The sequence below is a fragment of the Gallinula chloropus genome, assembly GCF_964237585.1.
Source record: "Gallinula chloropus genome assembly, chromosome: 18".
NCBI lineage: Eukaryota > Metazoa > Chordata > Aves > Gruiformes > Rallidae > Gallinula > Gallinula chloropus.
In genome coordinates, this window is record NC_140103.1 from 13,454,395 (window position 1) to 13,476,254 (window position 21,860).

A 21,860-nucleotide genomic window follows, 5' to 3' on the forward strand; every position below is an offset into this window, starting at 1 on the left:
CCGTGACTGTAAATGGTACTTCTGTGTACATCAGTGCCCCTATTTGATTCCTTGACGTGTGGAGTACAGGCTTCTTAACTAAAATTGGCAGCTTGGATTCCTCTCTGCTTGCAGTGGAGCAGATGTTCAAACAGACTCATACCGAGCTGGTGAGGTCAAAGAATACAAGCAGGCACAATCGTGAGCACATTGCCTGTCCCTCAGAAAATCAGTACCAGTGATCCTCCCAGAGAGGAAAGGAGTGGCTTAAACCTGGAATTTCAGGCAAAAGGGAATGCACAATGCCTACCACTGTTGTATTGAACATCTCTGAAGTTTACATCCTCCTTAGAGAGATGGGGCTGAAGGGCAGTCAGAAAAATGCATTCTTCAGGTCCGATTCAGTAAACCAAGCCAAATTAGGTGCTAATTAACTTAGCAGTGGATAGGGATCTGCTGGTACTGGATATAAATCTTCAGTTATTTTATTTGTAGCTCTGAGACCCTGTACACGTCACATTGACACTTGTGAAGGTACCGTTCCTGTCTCCCCAAAAGAGAGGTAATGTATCTATGGCACTTTGTGTGCTTGGCTCGAGTACACAAACAGCATTCATGGCAGATCGGGCAGGCACTAATTCCTGCTCCACACACAGGCCACCTGATATTATTTGACCCTGTACTTCCTCCCATCTACTATTGATTTTTCACACTCTTTAAATTTCCACAAATTCCTAGTCACTCGCCACTCACACCAGAGTGAACTCATTTCACTCACACAAACAGTTCACCAAATCTAAATACTCAGCTCCTTATGACAGTATCCAAAGGCAATACCAATCAATCAATGCCCAGAGCAGTGACTCCCTGTGGGGAATCAAACCCTGCTCTCCCTCGTGACAGACAGGAGTTCTCCCACTGAGCCACAGGGTTACAGAAGGGTGCAGCAAGTCTCCACGCTCACTTTGTGCTCACTGAAACGTTCCCCATTCTAAGGGTGCCCCTCGTAACCAAACAGTGGATGGTGCCATGGGGTGTTTTTAGAGCAGATGACAAAACTGGACACAACACACTCCAGCCACTATAGCAAGGAGGACCCAGACCAACCTTGGATTCTCATATGCAACATTGCTACCACCTCTGGTGGGGACTCAAACCCCACCTTCCTGGGGCAAGCACCAATGCTGTTTACCTCACATAGGATGTCTCCTCACACCTTACAGGTATCCCCTTCCCAAGTGTAACATGCCTGGTCCACTGATGATGGTCCTTGTGTATCCCTGCAGTGACCTGGGTGAGCAGGGCAGTCCTACTGAGAAATCTCGGGGACTGAGAGACATTGTGACTGATGACTGCACCCATAGCAGTGACCCATGCTGGGGCAGCTGGGGAAGAGCTGAAGCCCTGTGGGAAAGGACTCATGTTGGAGAAACCAACTTGCAAGGAAATGGCTGAAGCTCCCATTTTCCCAGTACCTGCCCCTCCCTGTGCCACAATAGGGGGGAAAGATGGGAGTGAAATCATGACTAGAGTGAAGTCTGCTAAGAAGGGAGGGGTGGGGGAAGTGCTTTACGATCTGGTTGCTCTTCTCATTATCCGACTCTGGTGTCATTGTGTGTGTAGTGCAGTGTAATAAATGACAGTTTTCTTTCCTTCACTCTGTGTTGAGTCTGTTTTGCTGTGTTGTTGAGTACAGGATGATCTCTCCCTGTTCCCATCTTGACCCCTGAGCCTCTCAGTATCTACTTTCTCCCCTGTCCAACTGAAAAGGGGAGTGATGGAGCAGCTTTGGTGGGCATCTGGCCTCCAGCCAGGCCAAAACCACCACACCAACATCCTCAACATGCCCGAAGGTGTCAGGTGGAGGGCCCATACATATACCCCTTCCCTCCAATCATACTGAGTCCCTTCACCCTTTGGTAGGGCCATCAGAGATGTCACTGCTGTCGGTAGATAGGGCTTTGCGGTCGGAAGATGTTGTGCTGTACGGAAAGGTAGGACCCCTCCCCTCCACAGGTAACCAATAGCAAGTAGCCAGTAAGGTGAGAGGATGGGAGTGGCATCACAGCCCTGGGGGATAAAGCCCCGTGCCTCTCGCTAATAAACGCCATTTGCCATCCACCACATTGGTGTCTGTGAGCTGATGGACTGTGCTGCCAGAGTGTGGCGCCGTTGCCGTTCCTGAACCAGGTCGCCACGCCTAACAAAGGCAACAAGTGCTGCCGAAACCCAGGAAACTCGCCTGCGTCAGGTGAACGGCAGCCAGAGCGGCAGGACTTGTCCGGCGGAGGGGACGCCCTCGGACCCGCAAGGAGGATGGAAGCCCTTGTGAAGGTCGTATTGGGATTGCGTACGCAGTGGGGTATTGAGTGTAAGGCTAAAGATTTTACTTTCATCATTGCGAGACTTTTAGAAATTGGGGTCATTGACCAGCCGGTTGATATTCTCCATCCTAAGATGTGGGGGAAGTGTATTAATACTTTAGCTGAGGAAACTATGTCCTCAGGTAGTGGGAAAAATCTCAAATCGTGGGGGAGGGTCGTACAGGCCCTCCGGAAGGCTATACAAGAGCAGGACACTTGGAGGGAGGCTACACAAACTTTGCAGCCCCCAGACAGTGATAAGCCTGCCGAGCCCAAAGATCGAATGGGCGATAAGTCTCCTCCATCCCCAAACCCCGATCTGCTTACAGAGGGGCAGGAGCGAGCAAAATCGCTTACGGAGGGACAGGAGCAAGCAAAGTCTCTCTGGGGTGGGCTAGCCGAGGAGGCCAGGGCTGCCACTAAAAGATCAGAATCTCAGGAAAAATGGCCACCGCCACGTGCTCCCCAAGATGGCACCAGTGGAGAAGAAGGGTGGGGAAAGCATACTTTTGGCGTGAAAAGGGAGGAAATTCCAGAGCTGCCTGGATCATGTGAAAAGGAAGGGGAAGAGAAGGGTGGTAGAAATAGAGAAGGGAAAAGAGCATGAGTGACAGGTGGAGAGCCAATCAGAACCCGCTGAGGAGGAGGGGTTGGTCGAGGGTGGTGGGAACAATGACCGACCCACCCACAAAGCTGGTGGGCGGGGTCAGAGCCCGACAAAAAGGAGCGGAAAACAGGAAGTGGCCGGTCAGTCGAGTTCTGGCTCCGAGTCGGATACAAGTCAGGGCGAGCGTCTCGTAACAGATTCCAGCTCAGAAGAGGAGGAGGATATCAGAATAGGCAAAATCAAAAGCAAAAATATTCCCATCCAAATTGAAAAAGAATCACTAGGGGAAAACATGCCTCTTACAGATTGGAAAAAGATACAAATTGCGTGTGCTGATTGGGCACCATCAGCCGCGTCAGCGTTCCCGGTCCGGGTGATGCCTGGGAGACAGAGGGCTCACTCGCCACTAAACCCTAAGGATTTACAAGCAATCGTTACAGCAATTGCGGATAAGGGGCTTAATTCGGCCATGGTCTCCACCCTCATAGATGGGGTTTTTGGAGGAGACGACCTACTTCCCTTTGGTATAAAACAAACTTGTAGACTGATTTTTGACGGGGCAGGAATGATCATTTTTAAACAAGAATGGGAGGAGAATTGTACGAGGCTACTGGCCCAAGCAGTTGGGAACAATCATGCTCTGAGTGGCTCTAGCCTGCAGCGGCTAATGGGTACAGATCCAGCAATGCTTACCCCTCAGGCACAAGCACAGGACTTATGGGCCCCTGAGGTCGCGACAACTACTCGCGCAGCCAGAGAAGCCATTAGCGCAGTCTCTAGAGCCATCACTAGGCCATCACCATGGGCCACAATAAAGCAGAATGAAAGCGAAAGCTTCACACAATTTGTGGATCGCCTCCAAGCAGCAGTAGACTCGTCAGCACTGCCTCCGGAAGCAAAAGGCCCGGTCGTAGCAGAATGCTCATGTCAGCAGTGTAATTCGGCAACCAAAGAAATTCTCCGATCACTACCAGCAGGGTCAAATATTGCGGACATGATTAAGCATGTCTCGAGGGAAGAACATTTAATTCCAATCCAGGCAGCTGTTCACGCCCTAGTAGCCAATGCAGTGGTGTGTTTTAAATGCGGTCAGGCAGGCCACATCGGGAGAAATTGCCCTCAGTCTGGAAATCCGCCAATAGTGCTCCCCCCATGCCAAACTTGGCCCAGGGGACCGTGTTGGGCTTGCATGAGGAGGGGACATTTTGCCAAGGATTGCGGGGGTAACAATCAGGGAAATTTCAAAGGGAGGGGACTTTTGGGCTGCACCCAGTTCTCTCCCGAGTGGGATACAAGGACCACAGCATGACACACATCACAGTGGCATCAGACATGTCACCACGGCATCAGATACGTTGCCATGGCATCAGACACGTCGCTGTGGCATCAGACGTGCTGCGGTGCCGGGCACAGCCGGGCCTCGGCGTGTGACAAAGGAGCTGCGCGCCATTGGCTCTCCTGGCCCTGGGTGACGAATCACCATCGCTGCCCTTTGTGACACCCCCAGTGATGCGGCTGCGGCTCCTGCCCTGCAGTGCCTGGTAGGGCAGCGACAAGACAGGACAGGAGCGTGGAGCTCGCGAGGAGCCCCCGAGCTCAGCCCACATCTTTCCCTGCCTCCTCCCCTCCATGCTGCCAAGGCGTTGTGTTTGCTGAGGCATCCCCTCCCCAGCCCCTACCCTTTTTCTCCGCCCAGTAGAATGGCACCACCCAGGCTCCTCAGGAAGGGCTGGGAAGCGGGCGGGACTCTCCAGGAGAGCAGCTCTCCAGAGGAGATCTCCAAGCTGTACGTGTCCCAGCAGCTGCAGGCCAGTAAGTGACAGAGGGCAGGGTTCTTTCATCTCTCCTGTTTGCCTCCAGCCCCTCTCTACCAGCCCCTCCTGCTCCCCTCATTTCCCAGGTCATGTATCCATCTGGCCGATGCTCTACAGCTCTGCTGCTGTCTCCTGGCTGGGCCTGGGAGCTGAAACACAGAGAGCCACTCTCCTGCATGGAGCCCTCAGACCCAGGTCAGAGCTCATCACACAGAACATCCTATGAACTCACTATGACTAACAATGTTATCAGCCTGGAGTGCCGGGGGGGGTTCAGCTGCAAAACCACTTCCAAGGACACAGAACACAAAGGACACCATGGAAACTGGATTAGGTTGGTTTTTTTGGATCGTTTGAGAGCCAGTGCTCACTGTCATGAAGACAGGAGCAGGCTGGTGTAGACTTCGGTTGTGTAAAAACATCCCTTGCAGCCTGGCAAAGGGAGTCAGGCGACTCACTCCAGGCACCTCATCCTTGCTTTTGCAGCCCTGGGGCTGGAAGGGGCAGGGGGAATCCCTCTTGCACCAGTTCTGATGGCCACAAAATAGGCACCTTCTGCCTGGGAGCTGCTGGTCCCGGCTGCCATGGGAATTACTGAGGGTGGAGGCAAGTTTCCAAGATCCCCTTCCCCATGACAATGTCTCTCATCTGATGGAGAATTTGTGTTAGTGTTATTCACCCCGTTTTGCCCATACCCAAAAGTGAAGATCAGGAATGACTGTTTGGTAGCCCAAGGGAGAGGCTTCTGCTCCTGATGTACACCTGGGAGTATGTGAGATAAATCAAGCATTTTAGTTTTTCTCTCCTTTCCTTCTGCAACACTTTTCCATGCCCAGAGGCAGCGGATGTCCAACAGCAGCTCAATGTCCAAATGTCCAACAGAGAGTCAATGTGAATTGGTTTTCCTCAAAGAACAATTCCCTAAATTCTCTCTGCCTTTTCCTCCTTGGAAAAGTCTCCACACTTGATGGCAGCAGATGTCCAACAGCAGCTCCATCAGCCAGTTCCTCCTCCTGGCCTTTGCAGACACATGGGAGCTGCAGCTCTTGCACTTCTGGCTCTCCCAGGGAATGAACCAGTCTGCCCTTCTGGGCAAGAGTTTAATGGTCATTATTGTAGCCGAAAACTCCAACAGGAGTCCTTCCCACATGGCTTCAGATCATCATCTACTGCTCCAGTGGGGGTCACTTTAACAGGGTGCCCTCCTTCAGCAACAGAGTGCCCCAGCCTGGGTCCTCCACAGCCCTGCCAGCAAACCTGCTCCAGCACAGGCTTCCTATGAGGTCACAGCCTCCTTCAGGTGCCTCCACCTGCTTGAACAGGTGATTTTTAACATCCTATTGCTTGTTATCTCAGATAAGAAACCAACTCCCACCTCTCTACACCCACTTGTAGGTCAAAAGCAATAAGGTCTCCCCTCAGCCTCTTTTTCTTAAGACTAAAATGCCTCAGTTCCCTCAGCAACTCCTCATAGGACTTGTGCTCAAAACCCTTCACCAGCTTCATTGCCCATCTCTGGACACACTGCAGCATCTCAATGTCCTTCATGTACTGAGGGGCCTAAAATGGACACAGTACTTGAGGTGTGGCCTCAAAAGAGATGATAATAATGGGAAATCCCTTCCTTAAGCTATTTACACTATTCCTGATCCAGGCCAGGATGCTATGTGCCTTTTTAGCCACCTGGGCACATTGCTGGCTCATGTTCAGCTGGCTTTACACTAACATCCCCAGCTTTCCTTTAACACCGCCAGGTCCTTTTCTCCTCTAGGGAGCTCTCCATCTACTCTGCCCCAGGCCAGTAGCACTGCCTGGTGTTATTGTGACCAAAGTGCAGGACCCAGCACTTGGCCTTGTTGAAACTGGTCACTGTTGAGACAGACAAACGACACATACAAGAGGTCTCCTGGTGCACAAGCAAAAAGGACCCAATTTGTTTCTGTATCCTCATTTTTAGATGCTTGTACTACACGTGTCCTTTTGCTCATGGTCTCTCAGGTAGATGCTATCATGCAATTGGTTGACGTTTTTAACTTCACTAACAAGGTTTATCTCTTGCCAGGTTCCTTTATCTGTGGTCAGCAAATTCCTTAAAATGGTTTACTTCTCTGGATGCTCTACACTTCCTCTTTCTAAAGGGTACACTTTAATATCTTCATGGCCCAGCTCTATATTCTCAACCAAGGGTTCTACAGGCCTCTCATAGTCCCCCACAACTCCCCTTTTTGTATTTGTGCTACAGAAATCGCCTTCATCGTCCGCTGCAGGGCCCTTTGCAGCAGAGAGATAATTCAGGGCAACATTAGTAACACAAGTACAATAACTACCAGAACAATCAATCCAGCCTTGATTACAGACAACAATACCCCTCTATGTAAAGCAACAGGAACACTGAAAGACCTTGATACCTTGTTTGAGGTATAATTACACCATGCAGTTTCCCAACACCCAGGATTCCCACGCACTTGGTTTCCCAGGTCACTGAATTTACAGGATTCCCGTTTCCTGGCACCACGGTTTCCACAAGCACTTGGTTTCTTGGGCCCTGAGTTCCTGGGCCACAGGTTTCCCAGGGAACTGGTTTTCCAGGACACTGGTTTCTTGCGCCCCCATTTGCCTGGCACACAGGTTTCCTGGGACACCGGTTTCCCACACCCACAGTTGCCTAGTACATCACGGACTGGCCACCCTGGTTCCTGCACCCTCAGTTTCCTAGCACCCCAGTTTCCTGGCAACCCAGTTTCCATTGCCCCTAGTTTCCCACACCCCCTGGTCCCATGCCACTGGTGTCCTGCACCCCTAGTTTCACATCACCCTGGCATCTCATGCCCCCAGTTCCCCAGGACCCAGCTTTCCCTCGCTTCTGGTTTCCCAGGTCACTGAATTTAGAGGACCCCAGTTTCCCGGCACCAAGGTTTCCATCAGCTCCTGGCTGCCCTGGCCACTGTTTTCCCTGGCCACTGGTTTCCCGGGGCACCGATTTTCCATGTCACTGGTTTCCTGCGTGCCCAGTTTTCTGGCACCCCGGTTTCCTGGCACACTGGGGTCTCCTCACCCTTGTTTCCTGCACCTCCAGTTTCCTTGAACCCAGGTTACCTGCGGTTCTGTTTTCCCACACTCCCCTGTTTGAGTACCACTGTTTTTTCACACCCTGTTTCCCGTGCCCCTTTTCTCCATTCACCCCAGTTTCCTGGCAGCCCTGGTTTTCATGACCCCTGTTTTCTGTGGCCCTGGTTTCCTGGGCAACTGGTTTCCTGAGACACTGATTTTCCAGGACACTGTTGCCCTGTGATCTCAGTTGCCAGGAACCCTGGCCTAGCAGTTTTGCATAGCTGTGCTGCTGAGATGGCTTCGGCAAAAAGCATCTAGAAGCTCTCTGCAGGCCCCAGACTGTAAACATTGGCCAAATCAAGGCCAAAGTTGCTGCTGACCAGGGCCAAGCCAACTGGCGATGGTCACAGCACCTCTGGGAATCACATGTATGAGAAAGAAAAAATCAAGCAGCTGCATTTGCCACCAGAGAAGGGAGCAAAATCCTGACTGAAGTGAAGTCTGCTAGAAGGGAGGGGTGGGGGAAGGTGCTTTAAGATCTGGTCACACTTCTCATTACCCGACTCTGGTGTCACTGTCTGTGCAGTGCAGGGTAATAAATGAGAGAGTTTTCTCTCCTTCACTCTGTGTTGAGTCTGTTTTGCCGTGTCGTTGATCACAGGATGATCTCTCCCTGTGCTTATCTTGACTCCTGAGCCTCTCAATATGTATTTTCTCCCCTGTCCAACTAAGAAGGGGAGTGATAGACTGACTTTGGTGGGCATCTGGCCTCCAGCCAGGCCTAAACCACCACACATACTAATCTCACAGAACTGAGACCTCACTGATTCCTTGCACCCCCTCAGGATGCTGGGAGCTGTGGTACCCTTGTACCACACTCTGCATCACTCACCCCATGTGACACTGGCCCAGGAGGAGCCCTGAGGCAGTGCAGGGGGCAGAATCCCACTTCTGTGGGGCTGGTTCTTCTGTTTGATAAAATACATCAAGGCTTTACTCAGCACCAGATCCACCTGCACACTGCCTCAGTCTACCTTTAATCACAGAGTTCTATTTTCTGCTCTACACATCCATGGGCAGGCTTTGTCAGTAATTGGCCTCAGTGGGGCCAATTAACACTTTAATTAACAATTGAGCTGTTTCTCCTGACTTTAACTCTTGGAGAGACTGCTTCAATCTCCTCATAGGATCTGCAGTTCCAGGAATCACCACCAAATACACCATGGGGCTCATTAAAATTGAAAAAGCCCTAACGAGCTGTGTGTCTTCCCATAATTTTCTTCAGGGTTTCGAGACTTGTACAGCTAACTGGAGAAGTTTCAGGACTCTAATTAAAGTGGAAGATTTCAATGAGCACTTAATTAAAAAAAGGAGGATTTAGTATTTTCAGGCTTTTTAGTTTTTCAATTTACAGAAGTGACAGGAGCTTTCTCCTAGTGATAGTGAACCAGAGGATCTCCTAAGGACGTGTGGAAAGGTCACAACAGCTGTCTCCCTGAGTTCTCACACTGCTTAGATGTCCTTCCTCTACACCTCCCCAACCCCACCATGTCTCCAAGGGATGCTTGGGAGTTGCACTCTTTTCCTCCATCAGGCTTCTGCACTGAGTCTGCAGCTGAATGTTGCAGCCTCTTTGCCACAATTCCCACCCTGTTTACCCTGAGAACTGGCTGGGAATAGAAACAGAATTCTGCCTCATTTTGAAAAAAAAATATTAAAAAAATAAAACACATTCCCCAATTATGAGTAAAAAACTGTAAGGGGGTGGAGTAAATCCCAAAAGCAAAGGACAGGGCACATGGCCAGAGAGTCTTCTGAACAGGGGCCTTGACACACAGTCCATTTCCTCAGGGCAGGTGGAAATACCCGCAAGGCAAGTTTCAGTGCACAGTGTGACAGTGTCCTGACACCCCAAGGACTCAGGAGGATGTGTATTTCTCCTCCTATTTTTAATGCATATCCCCAGAGTTCCTAACTTAGTGTGATTTGGGAAAAACAAAAGTTGTTTGCTTGGAAATACTCAGTCAGTGAAAATGTGCTTGTATCTTTTTAAATGTGAAGAAAATGAAATTGGAGTTTTTTGGGGGAACATTTTACTGTCAAATGAAAAAGTTTGTTGATGCTGAAAATATTAGTGAGTTAAGACTGAGAAAGAAATGGACTTGTGCTGTATCCTGTGCTAGCTGACATCATCACATTAACAAAACTCTTTCTAGAAGACAGTGTCTCCTTGAAGTCCCTCTGCAACTGTCCAGAAGTTGAGAGGCAAGAATAAAGTGATGATAGTGGCTGCACACTAACAAGCTTCCAGGGCAAAGTCACTGAGTGTGGAGGGCCATGGCAGGAAATGAAGATTCCTGGAGGTTTAGTAGAAGCTTCTCAGGGCTGTTTGTGATGAAACTCCTCCAGAACATTGACATGTGCCTCCCTACATGCTGATTGGAGCAGGAAATCAGAGGAAGCATCTTCAGGACAACAAAGTGAGAAGATACAGACGTCCTGTGTCATGGAGCCACTTGGATGTGTCCTGTCACACCACAGGGCCCAGTGGTCGTCCCATGCCCAGTGAAATGGGGAGGCTTTTGGTCATCACCAGCTGAGGTTACTCTCTGGTCATCATGAGGGTGGAAACTCACAAAGTGCCTACATGCCCTGTCTCTTCCAACCTGGCACTGCCCAGATCACCCTCAATCTTTTCCTGTATCCTAATCCTGCCACCTAACCTGGAGCTCTTATCTGTCACCCTACTCTAAATGCCAACACCACAGTTGAAACCCTCACCAGATACCTGAAGCTTAACCCATCCCTAATGCTGGAGCCACCCTCCCCACATCTTCAACCCTTCTGCAAAATGTAGCTCATGATTCCCAAAGAGCTACAATGAGGGCAGGGATTGTGAAGGAAAGGCCAGGGAGATGAGGTCTGGGGCAAGAGGAAGATGAAGATCAAGGTGGCATTGCTGGAGAGTTGCTGGTGATGATACTTCTGCTGGAGGAAGCTGGTTGATGAGGAGCAACATTGTGAGGTGCTTGAGATGCCTGAGAGCTTCATCCAAGAGTGAAGGGACCGTGGGGAAGGACAGGGAAGAAGCATGTGAAAGGGACAGCACTTGATCTCTACTCTTGACATGCTAGCCTTGATCTTGGCCCTTCCTTCTAGCCCTAACCCAATCCCCTAAGCCACAAAGCTGAGCAGCCCTGAAATCAATTCCAAGAAGCTCTAAGCAGAATCACAAACCTTCACCCTAAGCCTCACCATGATCCCAAATCATAAAGGGTGACCTCTGACCCTTAGCCCTGCCCTGAGCACAAACCAGAAACTCTCACCAGAGTTTTGAGTTTGCCTGACCCCAAACTGCTACCACAGCTTGTAACCCCCAAGCCCTAACAGTATCCCTCAAAGCCCTCAAACTTCTACTTATCTTCCAAGCCGCACTCTGAGCTGTTTTTCCCCCCAGGAGGCAGAGGGAATGCAGAGACTGTGAGGTCATTGAACCCTTGGAGGAGAAACGTGAAGTGGCTTCTATCTTTGAACGGCTTGTAGGACACAAGGGGAGTGGTGGGTGGGGAAGGGGCTTTTATTTCATCTGTGCCTCAGAATCTGAATGGTGAGAAGAGGCAGGTGGTTGTGAAGGGGACTGTGAAGTCATTGCTGTGTGAGTACCTGACAGGCCAGAAGCAGGCACGTGGCTTGGATGATGATTGTGATGTCACACCTGTCTCTGCAGGTGACAGGCCAGAGAAAGCTCACAGCTGGGTCTTGTGAGGTCACTTCTGCCTAAGGAATTGGAAAGGCCAGCAGGCACTTGGCTTGAATGTTCATGAGGACATCACTTCTGCCTCAATAACTGACAGACCAATAGCAGGATCTTCACTTGGATGATGATTGTGACATCCTTGCTCCACAGAGCGCAAGAGCTCTCAATCCCCAGATGTAAGAGATCTGGAAAGGAAGGCAAGAGACAAGCATGGATGCTGGTCCAACTAAAGGGCAAGAAGGAAGAGCACAGGAAGTGGAAGGAAGGCCTGGGATCTTGGGATCTTGGGATCTGAGATCACCTGAGGAACCTGAACATACTGTGGACCTGACCAGAAGCACCTCAGAGTCCTGAGGGAATTGGCTGATACAATTTCCAAACCACTCTCCAAGAGATCTGAAAAGTCATGGCCATCAGGGGCAGTCCCCAGCGACTGGAAGAAGGGAAACATTGCACCCATTTTTAAGATGGGTCAAATGAAGGACCCTGGGAACTGGCAACCTGTGTGCCTCACCTCTGTGCCCTGCAACATCATGGGACACATCCTCTCTGAAGCAGCAGGGCCCCTCTTGCCAATCTGAGTGGCACAGCTGACATGCCTGAGGGACAGGGTGCCCTTCAGACAGAGTGGGACAAACTCAGGAAGTGGCCCCATGTGAACTCACCAAGGCCAAGTGCAAGGTCCTGTGCTGCACCCCACCTGGGTGGGGGCAGCCCCTGGTGTTAAAACAGGGTGAATGATGAAGAGACTGAGAGCAGCCCTGTGCAGAAGCACTTGGGGATGCTGGTGGATGACAAACTGGACACGAGCTAGCAATGTGCACTGGCAGCCCAGAAAGCCAACTCTATGCCAGGCTACATCAAAAGGCCAGACTGCTGAGGGAGGTGATTCTGTCCCACTACTTTGCCCTGGAGAGACCCTACTGGGAATACTGCGTTCAGCTCTGGAGTCCTCAGCACAGGAAAGACATGGACAGGTTCAGAGGCAGGCCACAGAAATGATTAGAGGGGTGGAATACCTCTCCTGTGAAGAAAGGCTGAGGGTGTTGGTGGGTTTCAGCCTGGAGAAGTCTCCAGGGAGACCTTCCTTCAGCCTTTTCTTACTTCAAGGGAAATTGTGAGAAAGATGGGGACAGACGTTTCCGTAGGGCCTGTAGCAAGAAGACAAAGGGTCATGGTCTTAAGCTAAAAGAGGGTAGGTTCAGACTACACCTAAGGACGAACTTTCTTAGGATGAGGGACTGACACCCTTGGTCTTCCACTGCCCCTTGACATGGAAACCTGAGCCAATGGATGTTTTTACTTTAGCCTGAGGGGAACTGCTTGTGGACTGCACTGTGTGCATTGAGTTGATCTGTTGTTCATGAGGGGTGATACTGGTCTTGATTAGGAGTAGGATTAGGATTTCTGTAGCCTAAACAAAGCTGGAGCTGAACCCTATCCACCAACAGTTTGAGAATGAAGGTTTCTTTGAAGACTCATATTGTCTCTGTCTTTACCTACAGTGCCAACATTACCCACTGCTTCAACTTATATTTCATACCTGCCACAGGATCAGTGCCAAGCGGGTCACATCACTAGGGCCAGGGGCAAGTCTTCTCTGGAGGTTGTGTCCTCCAGCCCAGCGCAGGTGAGCTGAGTTAGCCTGGGCTGTTTAGGACACTCTGTCAGTTGTCAGCCTACCTCATTTTCCACTTTTCTAGTCCATACTCAGCTTGTCTACTTCTTTGGTTATGGGAGAGAGATGCACCTTTGTGCTCTTCTTCAAGATAGGAGGTGCACTTGCTTATTTTCAGTCCTTGGGAACCTCTCCCAGTCACCAGGACCTTTCAAGGATGAATTCCAACAGCCTTACAATGAGGTTAGACAGCCCCCTCAGTGCGCATGAGTTGATTCTCTCAGGTCCCATTGGCTTATGCATGTCCATTCTTTTTAACGTAGTCCCTAACCTGTGCTTCCTGCACCAAGGTTTAAGTCTTCCTTAGCACAGGCTTTCCCTTTTGTCTTGGGGGTCTGGTATTCCTGGAAGGATGTCTTACCAATAAAGTCAGACTTGAAGAAGCCATTGGCCCTTCCTGAGCCCTTTGCCACCTGATTCCATCTAGCAGCAGGCCCATATTTCCCCTCGCCCCCTTCTTGCTGCTGGCATCATTGTCAAAGCCTTTATTGATGCTCTTTATGTCCAGATTAAATTTCCAGGCTGAACCTGAGGGGGCCCTTGGCATTCCTAAAATTTCTGGATTCAGGAGGTTATTGGTGCCCTCCAGAATTTTCTGTCCTACTGTGCTGCCTCCAGGCTGATATGCAAGTGCCTGAAGTCCAAAATGATGGCCAAGGCCTGAGAATGTGAAACTTCTCTCAGTTGTTTGAAGAAGCCTTATTGGCTTCGTCTTCCTAACAAGGCTGCTGCCTGGAAAGAATACAGGGATGCCGTTCAGATTTGCAGAGATGGGATCAGGAAAGTCAAGGCGCAGATGGAACTGAACTTGGCAAGGGATGTTAAAAACAACAAGAAGGGATTTTACAAGTACATTGGCCAGAAGAGACAGGCCAAAGAGAACGTACCCCCCTTGGTAAATTAGAAAGGAGAATTGGCTGCGACTGATGAGGAGAAGGCTGAAGTACTGAATGAGTTCTTTGCCTCGGTCTTCTCTGGCAGCCAGGATACTCATAATTCTCAAATCCCAGAACCTTGCATCCCTAAAACTCAAGGTGGGAAATGGGGGAGTAAATCCCCCCCCACTGTAAGAGCAGAGCAAGTCCGAGACCGCCTCATGAGACTGAATATCTACAAATCTATGGGGCTGGATGACATGCATCCCAGGGTCCTGAAGGAGCTGCTGATGTGATTGCCGAGCCACTCTCCATCATATTTGAAAAGTTGTGGCTGTCAGGAGAGGTCCCTGGGGATTGGAAAAAAGGTCACATCACTCCCATTTATAAAAAAGGGAACAAGGAAGACCCAGGGAATTACAGGCCAGTGAGCCTCACCTCTGTGCCTGGGAAGATCATGGAACAGATCCTCCTGGACGACATGTTGGAGCACATGAGGGAAGAGCATGTGATCCTGGACAGCCAGCACAGCTTCACCAAGGGGAGGTCGTGCCTCACCAGTCTGGTGACTTTGATGGAGTGACAGCATCGGTAGATAAAGGGAAGGCAACAGATGTCATCTACTGGGACTTGTGCAAGGCCTTTGACACAGTCCCCCACCACATCCTTATCTCTAAATTGGAGAGAAGTGGATTTGATGGGTGGACCGTCCACTGGATAAGAAACTGGTTAACAGACCATAGCCAAAGTGTGGTGGTCAATGGGTCTATGTCCAGGTGGAGGCCGGTGACAAGTGGTGTCCCCCAGGGGTCTGTCTTGGGACCGGGTGCTCTTTAACATCTTTATCAGTGACATGGATGATGGAATTGAGTGCAGCCTCAGCAAGTTTGCGGATGACACCAAGCTGAGTGGTGTGGTTGACACCCCAGAAGGAAAGGAAGCCATCCAGAGGGATCTTGACAGGTAGGAAAGATGGGCCCGAGGGAACCTAACGAGGTTCAACACTGCCCAGTGTCAGGTGTTGCACTTGGGCCAGAGGAATCCCAGACACAGATACAGACTGGGAGAAGAGCTCCTGGGGAGCAGCCCTGCTGAGAAGGACTTGGGGATTGTGGTGGATGAGAAGCTTGACATGAGCCAGCAGTGTGCTCTTGCAGCTCGCAAGGCCAATGGTATCCTGGGCTCCATCAGCAGAGGGGTGGCAGCAGGGACAGGGAGGGGATTGTCCCTCTCTGCTCTGCCCTCCTGAGGCCCCAGCTGGAGTCCTGTGTCCAGATCTGGGGCCCTCAATACAAGAAGGATGTGGAACTGTTGGAGAGGGTTCAGAGGAGCCACAAGGATGATTAGAGGGCTGGAGCACCTGCCCTACAAAGAGAGGCTGAGGGAACTGGGCTTGTTCAGCCTGGAGAAGAGAAGGCTGCGGGGGGACCTCATTGCAGCCTTCCAGTCCCTGAAGGGAGCTTATAGGCAGGAGGGAATTCGACTTTTTAAAAGAGCAGATAATGGCAGAACAAGGGGGAATGCACTAAAGCTAAAGGAGGGAAGGTTTAGATTAGATATTAGGGGGAAGTTTTTTACAGAAAGAGTGGTGAGGGGCTGGAACAGGCTGCCCAGAGAGGTAGTGGATTCCCCGTCCCTGGAGGTGTTCAAGGCCAGGTTGGATGGGGCCCTGGGCAGCCTTGTGTAGATCCAGGCCTGGAGGTTGGTGTCCCTGCCTGTGGCAGGGGGTTGGAACTTTATGATCCTTGGGGTCCCTTCCAACCCAGACCATTCTATGATTCTATGATTCAAAAGCCCATTACTTCCCCCCACTATCCCATTAGCCTGGGGGTAACACGGGGTGTGAAATCCCCCCCTGACTCCTCCTTCCTTGGCCCACTCCTGCCCCTTGGCAGCAGTGACATGACTGCCCTGGGCTGACTGAACAGACTGGGGGTGGCAGAAAGCGAAACCAGTTTGTCAGGGCCCGCCCTGGATGTTCTCCTGCTGCTCCTGGAAATGCCTGGGCTTGGACTAGGCCAGAAATGATTTCCACTCCCACTAATGATATTGTTTCCCCTCCGCCTTCCCAAGGGCTCCAATAGAGTCGATGTGCCAGGCCTCCCAAAGGGTCTTTTTCTCTCTCAGCGGGAGGGGGGTCTCTTCCATGGGGTGCCGCTCTCACCGCAGGCAGCATTGTTCACAGGCCCAGAGCCAGGTGGGGCAAGCTTCCCAGTGACAGGCCACCCCCTGGCATGTGCCTCCCTGTGGGAATCCTTGGATCCTGCCTGGCCACGTTTCACATGCAGCCATTCCAGGAGCCTGTCCCAGTTTCCTCTGAGCTGGTCCTCTTTCTGCAGAGGGGCAATGCTGGCCAGTTCCTCTGAGCTGAGGGAGCTGGGCCTCGTTAGCTTGGAGAAGAGGAGACTGAGGGGTGACCTTATTCAGGTCAATGGGTAAAAGCTGGAGCAGAGGAAGTTCCATGTGAATGTCAGGAGAAACTCTTCCACTGTGAGGGTGACAGAGCCCTGGGACAGACTGCTCAGAGAGGTTGTGGAGTCTCCTTCTCTGGAGACATTCACACCCACCTGTGTGGTTTAGTCCAGGTGATCCTGCTCTGGCAGGGGGGTGGACTAGATGATCTTTTGAGGTCCCTTCAAACTCCTGACATTTTGTGATTCCTTGACCTTGGATCCCCTGCACGTCTCTTGGAGCACCTCTGGCCCCTCAGGTTTCACTGGCTGTTGGTGTTTGAACACCTCCTTCTTGGCCTCCACCCCCCCATTAATTCCCATGAGAGCTGGGACCAGCAGCTCCCAGGAAGCAGGTGCCTCTTTTGTGCCCACTGGAACTGTGGCAAGAGGAATCCCAGCTTTGGTTGGATTGAGGCAGCCATGTGCCAGAGCTGCATCCCCTCCCCAAGAGGAAAGACTCCCCCTCCCATCATCTTCTGGGGGTCCTGCCTCATGTGGAGACAAGAAAAAGTGATTCTTCTGACCAGCTCATGTTTGATCAGGAGAAAGGACTCTGCTGGACAGAAGGATTTCTCCCCAGACTAGAGAGCAGATGGCAGGGAGGACTTCAGTGTCTTTCCAAGTTGGTTCCCTGGAGCTTCAGGAAAAACTCAGAGGAGCCGAGGAGTACGTGACGCCTTCACCTGCTCCTCTGCTGTAGCTGGGCTGGACTCCTGGGACAGTGGGAGCTGATGAAATATTACAGCAATGATGAGGGACAGCTCTGCCACAGAGTAGCTCCTCTGCAATGTGCACAGGGCCGGGGACATTGCCTGTAGGCATCAAAGGGAGACCTGAGAGGGTGAGAGAGCTGACAGACGCTGAGAGCTCACTGGAGGAGAAATATCCTCAGCACTCTACCTGTGAGTATGTCTGTGGTATGTCTGTGGGTGCAAAGCAAAGCAGGTTCTGTTCCTGGAGGGATCTCCTAAAGCTGGGACATGGGACAGTGTGTGGGGTCTGTCAGGAAGATAAATTCTCTATAGGACAAGAAGGTGCTGCATGGAAGGCATCCCCATATGCCCTATTAGGTGGACAGGGCAGGACAGCTGTCTTCTCCTGGGCATGGTTCAGAGGTGCCCATGTCTGTCCTTGTGAGCAGGGTCCTTTTATCCCAGGGGCTTTGTGCTGGGGCAGGGACTCTGCTATTGCCAGGGTCAGCACTCAGCCTCCCTGCTGGGCTTTCCACAGGGATATAGACAGCACCTCTGGGTTGAAGCAGTGACCCAGGGAAAGGCAACGTAAGGTCCCTCTGCTGTAAGAAAGTGCTGCATGGGTCAGCTTTGCACCCAGCCAGAGCTGATCCTTGAGAAATGCCAAAGACAATATTTCTCCAAAGGCAGAGTCTTTGCTTTGACTTTACCTCTCCTGTGGGCTGTGCTGAGTGTGGTAGATGAGAACTTATTTCTCCCCTTGAGAATATGCAGTGAAAACTTGATTCTCATGAAGATGTTGGAGCCTGGGCTGAGCCCTGCACACACAGAGGTTCCCTGGGGCAGTGCCCTGACGCCAGGAGGGGTCTGCAGAGCAGAGCTGAGCACAGGGCAAGTTGGATGAGGTCTGTGAGCACAGAGCAGGAGGTGACATGTCATAGAGAAGCAGCTGCAGGGACAGCTCTAGGCAGCAGAGACACTGTCAGGCAGGGAGGAGCTGCTCCCAGAAATGCCCTGGCAGTGGGGATTTGGGACCTCCCTGACACTTTCCGACATCCACCCCCTGGTTTCTGCCACCAAGTACAGACTCTGTACCCACAGTTACAGGGTTTCAGGCTGACTCTTCTCCTTGGCAGCCAAACCAGCAGTTAGGAGAAACCTCTGCCTGTCTGTCTGTCTGTTCCTGACCCTAAAGCTTTTGCTGCAGCATTTCCTGCTGTATCCCCTCCTGTCCTTGCTACCTTTGTCCCACCATTACCTGGGGCTTTGAGCACATCCATTGGTGGGGCTGGCACTGAGCTGACCCTCACTTCGGGACTCCCATCTTTAGGATGGAAACTTTCCAGGCAGCTCCTGCTGGGCTGCAGGCTGCCCCCCACAATGGCACTGCTCTCCCAGGGACTCTTGTGCCCAGAGAGGAGCCCCATGCAGGAGACATCTTGGCACAGAGGCCATGGCAATGCCGCTCATCACCTGTGTGTGGGCAGCTGCACTGAGCCCTGTGTGTCCCTGGCTGGAAGTGGGGAGCTGAGATCCTCCTTGGGTAGGATGCGACAGCAGGAGGGCTCTGGAGCTCTGCCCTGTGAGACTGGATTCCTCAGCTCTCAGTCAGGAGAAAACCAAAGCTCCAAAGCTCTGCTCTGCCCTCGGGTGAAATTGGAGTGACAGTGCTGAAAAGCTCATTCCTATCCAAAGGGGATTTAGTCTGACATCACATCATCCTTCTATTTACTGACTGCTGCCAGGCAGGACTGAGTTCTCCAGAGCCCACAGCTGACTCTCCTCCCAGCAGTGACACACTCAAGCCAGCACAAAGCAGAGCTCCCAAAAGGGACCTGACAAAAGGCTTCCTGAATACAGGGAGTCAATGCGAACTGGCAACTGTTTTCCCCAAAGAATCGTTCCCTAAATTCTCACTACCTTTTTATCCTTTGACAGGTCTCCACACTTGATGGCAGCACACTTGTCCAACAGCAGCTCCATCAGCCACTTCCTCCTCCTGCCCTTTGCAGACACACGGGAGCTGCAGCTCCTGCACTTCTGCCTCTTCCTGGGCATCTACCTGGCTGCAATCCTGGGCAATGGCCTCATCATCATCACCATAGCCTGTGACCACCATCTCCACACCCCCATGTACTTCTTCCTCCTCAACCTCTCTCTTACTGACATTGCCTGCATCTCCACCACTGTTCCCAAATCCATGTCTAATTCCTTGTGGGACACCAGGGCCATTTCCTACACAGGATGTGTGGCTCAAATATTTTTCTTCCTATTTTTGATTGTCACAGAGTACTATATTCTCACTGTCATGGCCTATGACCGCTACATTGCCATCTGCCACCCCCTGCACTATGGGACCCTCCTGGGCAGCAGAGCTTGTGTCTACATGGCAGCAGCTGCCTGGGCCAGTGGGTTTCTCCATGCTGTGATGCACACAGCCAATACATTTTCAGTTCCACTCTGCCATGGCAATGCTGTTGATCAGTTCTTCTGTGAAATCCCCCAGATCCTCAAGCTCTCCTGCTCAGATGCCTACCTCATGGAATCTGGAGTCCTCGCTGTCAGTGTCTGTTTAGCTTTTGGGTGTTTTGTGTTCATTGTGGTGTCCTATGTGCAGATCTTCAGGGCTGTGCTGAGAATCCCCTCGCAGCAGGGACGGCACAAAGCCTTTTCCACCTGCCTCCCTCACCTGGCTGTGGTCTCCCTGTTTCTCAGCACTGCCGTGTTTGCCAACCTGAAGCCCCTCTCCATCTCCTCCATATTTCTGGACCTGGTATTGGCATTTCTGTACTCGGTGGTTCCACCAGCAGTGAACCCCTTAATCTACAGCATGAGGAACCAGGAGCTCAAGGATTCCATGTTGAAACTGATGAATGGATGTTTCTAAGTAGCAACCAACTGCTCATCTTCTTCTGCATACACCTGGCCTTCACTTTGCTCACAGGATTCCACTTCTACTTGCTCTTTGATTATTCACCTCCACTCATCTCACCCATTTCTGCTTTGAGCTTCAGAGAGTTTGATATATCCCATCTCTCAGACGTCTAATGAACTGTTCTGTCAGAGGTTCAGTGTGTTGATAAATGACCTTTCTGTGTATCTGATTGAAAATGTTCTGGGAGAGAATCTCCTCTGAAAGCTGACCCCCGTCACATGCTGCTTGACCGTAGCAGGCAGCTGTGCAGAGAGATTTCATGGGTATTAAACTGTGTCATGTGTAACTGCTGTTTGTTGTCAAAGAAATCTCTCCATGCCTGTGAGCACAGATGATGCCAGGAAAAGTGTTGGGAGTCCCAGGAGGCCAGTGAGGGAACTGCTAGGCTTGGAGAAGAGCAAAGTTCTCCAGGCAGGGTTGGATCTTAAGAGACTGCTCTTCCTGCCTGTCCAGATCTCCTTAGGAGAGCTCTGGACCAGCATCCATTGCAGCATTGTCATGGTTTTACCCAGGCTGAGAGCCGAGATCCACGCAGTTGCCTGCTTCTTAAAGGAAATGCAGAGGGAAAGAGGGAAAGTGTGTGGGGGGGTAATAACCCCAAAATCAAGAAATTAAGAGGCCCGATATCCTGGGCAGGATGTAATTGGCGTGGAATACTCTCTTTGGTCAGCTCGGTCACCTGTCCTGGCTTCGCCCTTCCGTTCTCATGAAGAGCTGAGAAAGTCCTTGACTTTCTGACAGCAACTAGAAACACCAGGGTGTTATCAGCACTGCTTTCATTTTAACTCTCAAACATTGCATTCCATCCGCTGCTACAAATGAAGTTAACTCCATCCTGACCAAAACCAGGACATGGCATCATTGTCAAAGCCTTTACTGATGTTCTTTATGCCCAGAATAAATTTCCAGGCTGAGCCTGAGGAGGGCATTCCTAAAATTTCTGGATTCAGGAGGTGTGTACCTTCTGTATCCTCCCTTTTGGAATGATGGACGCTTTCTCCCAATAGCTGCAACATCGCTCCATATGAGTTGGGAGTTGGACACATTGTTGTCAAGTCATTTGACCAGTTTCTCTACCGCTGCGATGACGGAGAGGGAAACATTGTCTTGATATTCCCGGAGTTGGCAGGACACCTCATGTATGGTTGGTGGATATGCGTCACTCCAGTCCATTGATGCCAGTGAATTGGTGTGCCCTGCTGGTGCACTTTGTACAACCTTACACCACATATCTGGGGTGCATAGGACTTCATCAGGATCAGAGGGAAGCTGTGAGTTGTCCAGATGATAATAAATTATCTCCTGTACAGCTAATTCTCTCAGGTGTTGGATAACTGCCTCAATGTTGTTACACTTGGGTGATTGACATGTGATGTATTCCTTTATGGGGTACCTTTCCCTCACACTTGACAGTAGTCGCCTCCAGAGGCTGAGGATTTCAGGCTTTTCCCCAATTGCCCTATCAATGCCTCCTTCTATAGCTAGGGATCCCAACTGCTTGGCCCCCCTGCCATCTAATTCCAGACTACTGGCCCTGTGATCCCAGCATCGGAGCAACCAAGTGATGATGTGCTCACTTGGGTGGCGGCTGAAATCTTTTTGAATCTCACACAGCTCACTCAGGGTCAGGGATCGTGTGACAACAACCTCTGGTTC

The 21,860-nt window shown here is 51.1% G+C and overlaps 1 protein-coding gene across 1 annotated transcript; it reads left to right on the top strand.

Moving 5' to 3' along the window:
• Positions 1-1,913: 1,913 nt before the first annotated feature.
• Positions 1,914-20,156, top strand: LOC311198774 (olfactory receptor 14A16-like; the record flags this gene model as incomplete). Its single annotated transcript, XM_084272777.1, has 3 exons — positions 1,914-1,973; positions 2,170-2,438; positions 19,208-20,156. 3 exons carry the CDS (start codon positions 1,914-1,916, stop codon positions 20,154-20,156), a joined length of 1,278 nt encoding a protein of 425 aa, XP_084128903.1.
• Positions 20,157-21,860: the final 1,704 nt, after the last annotated feature.